Raw genomic sequence first — 11,447 nt, forward strand, 5'->3', positions numbered from 1 at the left:
TTATCTGACACTGTATCTGAGTTTATATTACGGTAGAAATAAAGCAAAGGTAGAAGTACTCCTTTGAGGAAAAAAAATTAAGAGGGCTGAGTCATTTGAACTCTTTTTTTATTTTTTAATTACGGTTTTATATTAAATGCTACATCTTTTCTTTTGGTTTGTTTTGTTTTTGCTGCTATCATCATAGGTTTAACGGAAATCAATGACTCAGCTGAAATTAATTTTACTGTGACTTCCTCATATGTGGAAAATAATTCTTTGAAACCTTTTCAATCACATGAAAAATATTTAATTTACATAGCCCAGTGTGGTCATGATCATCACGAAGTCCTTCACAAACAAGATGAAAAACTTTCAATGGGAGGGATAAATTTGTCACTTTCACCACATTTTTACTGTCACAGACCCAAAACTGTTTCTAATGAACACTTATGCTGTGTGAAAAGACGCATTCACAGACATTTAGACGTTTTTCCTGCTGTGCTACAAGCCTTCATCTGGAGCCAAGCCTTGTGGGAAAAAATAGAACGTTAGAGGGTATTGTCTTCACCTTCCTACTGTGTTTTGGTCAAATGGAAACTTTCTTTTTTTCTGAAAAAAAACAACAAAAAAAAAACCCCATTGATTATATTTACATAAGATTTTATGACTGTTCACAGTGTGAGGATCTGGAGTTTTGTCCCCGCCCTGCTGGCGGGACTACTAACTCTTCCTTCCCAGCTATAGCTGATTTCCTCCTGATGAGCAGCACCTGTATTTAAGCCTCTGGCTGGTTCCAGATCTTCGCTGGAGCATTGCGCCTTATGGGTCAGATCTCAGCCTTAGACTCTGACTTTAGACTCTGGGGGGGAATGCTTCATGAGCTGCGGATTGGATTTTAATGAAACTTTCTAAAAATAATCATTGGTTGTAAATCCACAGCTGATTATCTTTTGGAATTATCCTGAATCAAGATGGCCACTACACCTAATACACTTTAGCAATCACAAAAATGGTTATAACCTTCATAGATATAGAGCTAAAATTTGGTGTGATAAGTCATTCCCAACACATTCTGCAAGATCTTTGTTGAAAACGTTGGCATGGATGTAGGCAATATGCATTCTTTCATTCGAAGAAATGTTATGAATATTAATTTAAGGAAGGAGAGGTCAAGCTTTAGTGAGTTCAGTAGTGATTATGCTGATCTCAATTAATCATATTTACTGAAAGGTAAAACAAAATGTAAATGTTTTACAGCAGCTTAAAAAACTCCTGGAATACTGTTAGGGATTTTGGTTTTGGTGTACCACCTCAAAACTATCAGTGGCCCCCATCTTGTCACCCCTTTGAGAACTCAATGGAGACACTCATAGTTTGTCCCACCCTTGGTGTTCATGGTCAAAAATGACTGATTGTTTGAAATGACTGTGAGACACATAAGGTATATAAAATTAGCAGATGCATATAGTTTCTCTCCTACCCTCATGTGCATTTGTATTTGAGTGGACACATACTTTCACATACACATACCCACACCCCACTCCCCTTTTTAACTTCCATGGCAAAAAATGGCAGGAATCTGACCCTAACAGAATCTTTCTTCTTGTTGGCATTGTCACAAACAATGACAACATTATTCCAGTCATATATAAAACCTTCACTGCATTTCTGGTCAAATGAAGTTACTTTGAGGCCTTGCTCACAGTTCATTCTGTGGCTGCACAATAACCAACAACTGTTAACTGTTATGTCAATCATGTCTTAGATCATAACACTGTGGGTGAGACGTGAGGCCAGGAACCTGACATGAAAGATACAAGGAGAACGAGTCAGAGGTTGAAGACAATGCAGAATATAATTCAGATCATGAGACAACTAACGTGAAACAATCAGTGAAAAGAAGCGAGCCCTGCTGAGATTGCTGTTACATTCTGTTCAAGGAATGGGGGTATATCTTTGCATTATTTAGACATAAATTTATTGATAAAACAAAATTTTATCTATTGCTTCACCTGTAATTTTGGGAGTATGTCTTCTCTTTTTGTTAATAAAATATACGGATCAGTTTTGACCAAAAAAAAGTTTTTCTGAGCCACTATTAAAAATCTGAAATGATTTTAAAACAAATATATTTTATTAATTTTAACAAATAGCAATCTGTAATAAAAAGCGCATGTTTCATCTGTAAATTTGGTGTTGTCAAAATAATACATCTCTTTCCTTTGGCTGTTCCCTTTTCAGGTGTTGCCACAGGGAGTCATCCTCCTCCATCTAACTGTCTTCTGTGTCCTCTGTCCTCACTCCAACTACCTCCATGTCCTCTCTAACTGCATCCATTTATCTCCTCTTTGTCTTTTTCCTGGCAGCTGCATCTCTATTATACTTATAACCAATATACCCACTGTCCCTCTGCACATGTCCAAACCATCTCAGTCTGGCCTCTCTAACTTTATCTACTAGCCGTTCAACCTGTGCTGTACCTCTGATGACCTCAATCTCATTCCTAATCCTATCCATCCTTGTCCCTCCCAAGGAGAACCACAACATCTTCAGCTCTGCCACTTCTAGTTCTGTCTCCTGTGTTTCTGTCCGTCCCACTGTCTCCAAACCCTACAACATAGCTGGTCTCACCACTGTCTTGTAAACCTTTCCTTTGACCTGTGCTGGCACCCATTTGTCACAAATCATTGCTGAAACTTTTCTCCATCCTGCCTAGACTCTCTTTTTCACCTCTTCACCACACTCCCTGTTTTCCTGGACAGTTGACCCTAAGTACTTGATGTCTTACACCTTTGTGACCTCTGCTCCTTGTAGCCTCACTGTTTCGCTTGCCTCCCTCTCATTCACACACATGTAATCTGTCTTTCTACAGCTAACTTTCATTTCTCCTTTCATACCTCTTCACCACAGATCACAATGTCATCTGCAAACATCATAGTCCTCAGGTATTCCTGCCTGACCTCATCTATTAGTCTGTCCATCACCAGAGCAAACAAGAAGGGACTCAGAGACGATCCTTGATGCACTCCCACCTCCACATTAAAGCTATTTGTCATTCCCACAGTACACATCACCACTGTCCTGATGTCATCATACATGTCAAGTACCAGTCTAACATACTTCTCTGACACTCCAGATTTCCTCATACAACACCAAGTCTCCTGTTTCTAATTCCACAGAAACACAAAGAAGTTCTTTCTGACTCACCATTTACACAGGCTTGGGACTGGCACAAGAGATACACTGGCTTGTGCTCTTTAGTGGCTGGTTTGTCAAAAATAATATATATGTGCAGAAATAGTTGTTTTTTTTGTTTGTTTGCTTTTTTTACTCAAACACAAGTTGTATGAGCTCAGATCAGCAAGGCCTATAGGCCATAAAAACAAACGGGAGATCAAAATTTGTACTGTTCATAAAAAAAAGGTTTTATTAAAGATCTATCATTATCATCATCTAGCATTAGTTGATGACCTGAATGCCTTATGCCTTGAATTAATAACAATATATTGGGGCATTCATTTTTGTGCATCAACTCAAAAGCACTGAGCAAAATATGAACACAAAAGGAGGGTTAAGTGTCCACTGCCAAAAGGCATTGAAGATTGAAAAACTTATGCAAAACTGAAAGCAAAAAATGAGAATGGTGAGTTGTGGTTAATAATTTCAGTTAGTTTCAGTCAGTTAATAATTTGGTCAAAGAACATAGCCATATGCTGCCCAGACCATCTCTCAAAAATGCTCTGATCACAATACAATTTTAATGGTTCCAGGTTGAAAATATTCCTGTGTGTCAGTGATTGTAACTATCAATGCCAAGTAGGACCTGGGCCTATGTTTTATGCTATTTTCTGACTTTGCTGTCTTGTTTTCCTTCAGCACAGTCTGTCTGATCCTCCTGTTCTCCCAATACCTCAGCAAAGTTGATGTTCCGATGGTGGCATACAAAAATAAGAAATGGAAGGTTTTCCAGTATCCACTCTTCAAGCTCTTCTCTGTAAGTAGCCCTAAATATTTTTTTTTGTATTTTTTTTTTTCTTTCATGGCAAATATTTAGTTATAATATTAAAAACCTTGCAACACAACCTACACATCCATTTTCTTTACCTGCTTGATCCGGTTCAGGGTCTTGTGGAGGTGGTGCCTATCTCCAGCAAAAAAAATGTTTTAATATGTTTAAAAAAGTGTCTCAAACTCATCTCAACACACTTCAAACTCATCTCAAACCCTTTAGTTTCATAAACTAAAGCAGTAAGCTGTATTTTGACACCTCCAAAAGAGCTCTCCTTGAGACATCAGACATCAGAGACTACAAGATCATAAATATTATGATATTTAACATTAACACGGACTGCTATAGTTTTTGGTTTGTAAACATGACGGCTGCAATTTTTGACAGGTAGCACTGACCGTTAGACATAGTTATCTAGCCGTGCTACGGTAGGAAAATCTGACGAAGCAGCACAGATCGTCAGAACACCGGCAAGGGAGCTGAGCTGAGTTGACAAGTAGGTGTGAAACTCTACTATCTATATATTAGAGGTAGACAAAGAACCCACAAAGGAAGAGCACTCCCAAGTTGGCTGGCTACAGTACAATTATTAAGCCCCACTCCTCTACCTAATTGAATGGACTATTTTCCCAAAAAACACTTCAGGTAATTGTTTTCAGATGTTTATTTTTCTTGATTCATGCAGGTATTAACTTTCTGATGTATGTTCAAATGTGCATTTTTAAATATAATTAGTTTCAGTAATGTATTTGAGCCTTAAAAATTGTCATCTTACACTGTGACTGACAGTGTAACATCCTTTTAGTGTGTTAGGAGGGTGTGTTGCTGGGACTTTTGAATTGAGAGTACAGCCCCATATCTAAAGTGTGCAGGCCATGGTGGAAAGTGGAAAGTAAGGAATGTATAGTATAATTGCAAACACAACACAACCATGTAGGCCTACTAAAGGAAGGAAACAGTTTTGTATAATTAATCATCCACATACATTACTCATAATGGATTTTTACAAATCACAAATTGTTCTGTTGAATGGTGGGAGAAAATGAAGCCAGAAACTACAAGTTCAGATAATGAGGAAAAATATTTACGTAACAGAACACACAATCTACACAGAAAATTACAGAATCCTATTATATATTTCATATTTTTGTTTAATTGGCCCTAATATGATAAAAGCTGTCGTGTGCAAACGTCTTTGCTCCAACATAATTCCTGTAAATTGCAATCAGAATTGCTCCCCGTTGCTTTCTTCATATTGCATGCACATGCACAATCAGTCCAAGTGTAAAAACATACAACATATGAAGTACAACATATGAGCATATTTTAAACACCAATGAATCAAACAGAGTCATGAAATCTTCAACATCTTTAAACATTTACAGAAATGAAGGATATTTCTTTGAAAGAACATATTATAAAATAATTGTTTTGCACAGCAGTGACTGATTATATAAGTTTTATTTGGATTGTGTTTTGCAATTACTACTAATTGGAAAACTAATTAAAAATGACAGCTATGTATTGTATGTTATTCTTCACTAATGAGCATAAACTTGCCAGCTCATAAGGAGCTTAAAAGAATTTCAGAATTGAAGCTATATTTTCTTTGCCTGATAATACATTCTAGGCTTTGTTCGGGATGTGTGGTGGCTGGCTGGTCTGCTTCTTACTGTCCATATTTGACGTCCTGCCTTCAAAGTCTGATCAGTATGGCTTCTCTGCCCGAACTGACATCAACTTGGATGCTGTGACAAACTCGCCATGGTTCCATGTGCCTTACCCAGGTAAGAGTGGAAAAATCAAAGTTTAATCCTTGAAGGCCTACCCCAGAATTTTCATAAATATCTACCTAAGAAAGATGGCACAGCGGTGCAGTGCTTAGACCTGTCGCCTGAAGATGGTTGCATGATCGCTTCCTGGCTTGGGGCCCTTTCTGGGTGGAGTTTACATGTTCTGCCTCTGTACCTGTGGGTTTACTCCGGGTACTCCGGTTTCCTTCCACAGACCAAAAACATGCATGTTAGGTTAATTGGTAACTCTTAAATTATCCCAAGGTGTGAATGGTTGTTTGTCTCTATGTGTCCCTGTGATGGACTTGTGACCTGTCCAGGGTGTCACCTGCCTCTTACACAGTGATTGCTGGAGATAGGCACCAGCTCCCTGTGACCCAGATATGGAAAAGTGGGTAAAGAAAATAGATGAATGGGTGGACTGATGGATCTTTCTAAGGCCCCCTTCACACTGGATGATAACCTCATTACACTCTCCAAGACTTACCTGATTAAACTGTGAGTGTGTTGTGGTAAATTGAGAAAATGTCCTTTAGTGCAAAGGTAATTTTGACACAGTTAAGCTTATAGCACTTGCCAATTCTGTTTTAAATTCTCAATAACAAAGCCAAGCCATTGCATGAGAGCTACATATCATGGATATGCTGCCACTTCTGTCACCACACTCCACACAGAACACCAATATGCTGTCACCAAGGTAATAAACCATCCTGACCTCTATGGAAATTTTGTGAACGCTCAAACTCATTGTGGACCTATCACGCTCTATCATGTGTAATAAAGACCACAGGCCCATCACTGAAGACATCCCCAAGACCCTGCAAAGATCATCAATGTCTTGGTTGAGTTTTCACATTATACATGCCAATTATACAGGCCAAGGTGGATATAAGGTGTCATCCATTGTGAAGGCACTTTGTGAAATTTCTTTCCTAACATGAACTAAAGTTTTACAATAAATTAATGTTGTATTTTTTCACTTACACCTTAGACAAAAGGTATTTAAAACACAACCAATTAGTAATTAATTAGCAACATTGAAGTCGCTGTTGGCGACTAGTTTGTAAACAGCATTTAAAGGGTTTGCAGTCTTTTTGCTTGAATTTTAAATATGTTCAAAAAATTGTATGACAATTTCTCTCTCAAAATATTCACAGACCTGTTATAGGAATCTCAAACCAGTCTCAGCATATTTCAAACTCATCTCAAGCCCTTTAGTTTTATAAATTCAGCACTAAAGCTGTAATTTAAAACCTGCACAAGAGCTCTCCTTAAGGCAGAAAACATCCAAAACTACAACCCTAAATGTCCCAGTCTTAAAACCATGCAAATGACAAATAAGTTATTTAAAAGGCTGCTACAAATTTGCCTATCTTCATTTCAAAAGTGTACTCCAGCAGATTAAATCATAACCGTTGGGGCAATTGCCAAGAATGCAGTTTTAAAAAATAGCCTGTTATTTTCAAAACCTGGCCCAGTGAGGTACCACCTTTCTTGATCATTTACTTAGGGTGCATTCACACCCGATAGTCTGGTAGACTCGGTTTGATAAGGGACCAAAATTGCAACATTTGTTCTATTTTCAGCTGGTGGGGTTCACATTCAAACTGCACTGAGTCAATTGAGTCAAACCTTTTGAGCAACCTGCCCCCCTCCCTCGCCTGTGGTGACGCTGCACCAAGAACTACTGAAGGAAATGATACGAACACCTCTGAAGAAGACACTGAGCACAACTTCCTTCTTCTGGAAACATAAACAAAAATGGAGTGGCGTCAAATTTTAGCGGTTTTAGGATTTCTGTTTAGTCTGGTACATGTGCCAAACAAACATTTTATCTCCTCTTCACTCCCTGTCTGACCACGAGCCATTTCTCCAGCTAGTGGTTGAAACACGCTTTTGTTTTGGTTGTATTTACCCAGAAGGCTTTGTGCTGTAGTCCGTTTCCTGCTTTTGGAGCGGGTGGCAGAGTTCACTTTACCTGAACCGAGACTTAGGTTTTTAGGTGGACCAAAGTTCGCTTTTTTGGTCTGGCTCAGAGTTCGATTGCGCATTCACACCTCCCCAAACAAATCAGACTTTCTACGCAAACGAACAAGAGTTTGATTAAAACGGATTAAACAGGGCTGGTATGAATGCACCCTTAAAGTCTTAACTGCAAATGTACAAGACAAAGTGAAACAGATACTAAATCTTCATTCACTTTGGTAATCGTACAACTATTCAATGAATGCGACAACCTTCCAAAAACATTCAGCTTATGTTTCAATAACAGAATCTGGCCTGGGTAAAAGAAGCTTCAGGGTAAAGAGAATTAACACCTATTTCTCATACTGTGTCAGCCAAACACATTCAGGGTTAAACCTTAACAATGTGTTTTTTATTAGTGGTTTGAAAAGCACATTAACTCAAAACTAGAGGTGCTATTTTTTTGAAAGTGCTCTTAGAATTATAAATTTAGACATTTTTTATTATTTACATGAACATGTATTTGCTAATAAGTGTACACCTGGTGTAACTTAAGATGTAACTGCATCAGAGTGTGGAGCAGTTTAGTGAGGGTTGAGTTGTTTCAGCCTGTGTTTAGAATATACAACATTCATTTTAAAGGGAACGTAGATGTACCTTCAATTCAAAGTTTGTACCTGTGAGAATTTTAGAAAATAAATCAAAAGAATTAGAGATTTTCTCACTTTGTGAGAAAAATACAGTTTATGGGTTTCTAAAACTTATTTTTCCTGCGGACGCAAGGCTAAAAGAATTTGCTTATCAACAAAAGGCTGTTCTTGTGTGGACAGGGCCTGAGACCCACTAAGTTAAACAATTGCATTTATTAAGCAACACCTAAGTGCTACTTGCTACCTGTGGTGGACACACTTTTCAATTTGGCTTCATTTTCATTAAGTAAAAATAACCACTAAGCATATGTCAGAAGTTGTTTTCCATCTTATTTTGTATTTAAAAACTTATAATGTGTATTGAGTTTTATATATGGCGTATAAACTGTTCTCATGTACACTTTGTGTGCAGAAAAAGCTTCATCGAAAAACATCAAACACCAAAACTTAGTCAAACCGAGGTTATTCTGTAGCTTGGTTAAGGGTTGCTCAACTTTGCTTTGGTATTCTGCCCAAATGTTGCTTCATGATAAATGTACTAGCCTTGGCTTCTGGTGCTTGTATAAGTGTATGCTGATAGCTTGGTGTCCACAGAGAGTTGATGGTGATAGATTTATTCAGTTACAGATTCCTATAACTGTAAAAGGAAAAGACGCCTGAGAACAGTTGATTGGACTTGGTTGGCAACAAGTCAGAAAAGACTCACACATGTTCCATGTGTTTCTTAGTTTCAAAGAGCACACACCGCTGTAGAAAAATGTTCTGGGTTCTGGGTTTGTAGTTTTTTAGTACTGATATTAGTATAGTACAAGCATCTAATTCTTTTTCTTCACAAATATTGGCTGCATATGTGTGTCAAACCAATCTGTGTTTATGGAGTTTGGAAAAACGCATTTATTGGTTCCTTCCTAAAATAAGGGTGTCAACTTTATGACTTTTTGTTTATTTCCCTATGACACCTGGAGCCGGTCATCTACATTTGAGCCAGAGATCAATTCCAGAGATTTAACTGTCAACAATATAACACTTATGAACAGAAAAAAATGCAACTGTTGTTTTCAACTACTAATGACTTCTTGATCACTGGTCTGCATGAAGCCTCTTTTGTAAGAAATCCTTATGAATTGGGATTTAGGGAAACTTACAACGAAAACAAAGTCAAATCTACTGATCTGTTTAATATCCCCAAATGTGAAAGGGCAGTAATGTTTTTTTTGCATGTCTGCATCTGCATTTGTGTGTGCATGTGTTCTTTGTCATTTGTATAAGCAAAATTGGCGAGGAACCTCTGAATATGTCAGAATGAAACTTACAGAAGCTAATCACTGATCGTGCATTTACAACTGATCGTGAAACTTTTTTTTCTAGATATTTGGCCAATTTTGTTAGTCATCCAAATTCTTGACAACCCAGGGCAGAGTTATAGTAGAGAGCTCCTATATTTTCCGGACTATAAGGCGCACTTAAAAGCTTTCAATTTTCTAAAAAATCTTATATATATAAGAAGTTGTAATGTTTTAGTATGACTTTGGTAAACTACAAAGCCGCGCCGCTTGCAGTATTAGGGCTCAGTTATAGTCGTGCTATATATAGGGCTCTGCGCATGGCGCACAGAACTGAGTGAGCGGTGTAAGCGTTTATACTTGACACTTACGTCGGTGTATTATTCTTCTGTGAGTTTTGAATCGTTTGATTATCCTTGTGATCTCTCATAAAGGGATCATATAAATGCTGATACAGGGGAACCAGCTCCACTAGAGGACCGAAATCATCCATTTTAAATGGAGCGCACGCGGTCCATGCTAAGTTACAAAAATTGGGAGGTGCACAACGATGCGCCTTATAGTCCGGTCGCTTTACATATGACAAACGATTGAAAATGGACCATTCATTGACAGTGCATCTTATAATCCAGTGCACCCTATAGTGTGGAAAATACGGCATAGTCCACTGTAAATTAACTAAAAATACATCAATCACTACTGCCTTCGTCTGCAGCTTGTCAGTCACCACAATGTCCGGTTGGTTAGCTGTCACCTGCTTGTCAGTCTGGATCTGGTAGTCCCTCAGTATTTTGGCCCTGCCATTCTCCACCACCCTTGGTGGAGTCTCCCACTTTGACTGTAGGACTTTCTGTCTATCCACACAGATGTTCCTGTATACTATTCCAGCCACTTGGTTATGGTGTTCTGCGTATGCTTTGTCTTTCTGCATCTTACATCCTGCTATTATGTGCTGGACTGTCTCAGGAGCATCTTTGCACAGCTTGCATCTTGGGTCGTGTCTGGTATGACAAACTCTACCCAGCCTCTACTGCTCTTGTGCAGAGGGCCGGCTCTTGTTCTACCATGATTAGTGTCTCTGTGCTGTCCTTCAGTTCAGCCCTTTTTTAGCCACTGGTAGAAATTGTTCATATCAGACATCTCCTTAATCTTCCAGTAGTACATGTCATTCAGCGGTTTATCTTTCCATAAGGGTTCCTCTTTCTTCAGTCCCACACTGGGTTTCTGCTGCCTGAGACATTCACTTAGCAGGTCATTATTGGGGCTTTCTTCCTGATGTACTCGAGTATCTTGGTTGTTTCATCCTGATGCTCACTTGTCCTCTGCTTTCCTCCTTTCTCTTAGTGTACAGTCTCAGGGTGCTAGACTGGACTTTCTGAACCAGACATACTTTATTTGTTGTAAAGTGTTTAGATAATATCTTTCTTTGCTTCTTTTCTGTCACGGCTGACAGCAAAATGCAGTAAAATAAATCGAGTACACACTCTGGGAGCGGTGATCAGCTGTGACTGACTTATTCATTGGCAGTTCACTATACCCATCCAAAACATCAATACCTGACTTGCGGTACGAATATATGTATCGTTACACCCCTATTGGCTGTATATCTACAACAAATTCATCCATCCATCCATCCATTGTCTTCCGCTTATCCGGGGTCGGGTCGCGGGGGCAGCAGCCTAAGCAGGGAGACCCAGACTTCCCTCTCCCCAGCCACTTGGGCCAGCTCCTCCGGGGGAATCCCAAGGCATTCCCAGGCCAGCCG

General features: G+C 38.8%; 1 protein-coding gene across 1 annotated transcript in view; it reads left to right on the forward strand.

Annotated features, from left to right (window-relative positions):
• The window catches only part of si:dkey-106n21.1 (solute carrier family 23 member 2), a 92,902-nt gene that overhangs the window by 43,317 nt on the left and 38,138 nt on the right, over window positions 1-11,447 (forward strand). The window contains exons 6-7 of the mRNA XM_037978055.1: window positions 3,859-3,976; window positions 5,622-5,778. Of these exons, the coding sequence (XP_037833983.1) occupies window positions 3,859-3,976; window positions 5,622-5,778 (275 nt within the window). The remainder of the gene's footprint in view (window positions 1-3,858; window positions 3,977-5,621; window positions 5,779-11,447) is intronic.

The sequence above is a fragment of the Kryptolebias marmoratus genome, linkage group LG11, assembly GCF_001649575.2.
Source record: "Kryptolebias marmoratus isolate JLee-2015 linkage group LG11, ASM164957v2, whole genome shotgun sequence".
NCBI classification, from domain to species: Eukaryota; Metazoa; Chordata; class Actinopteri; order Cyprinodontiformes; family Rivulidae; genus Kryptolebias; species Kryptolebias marmoratus.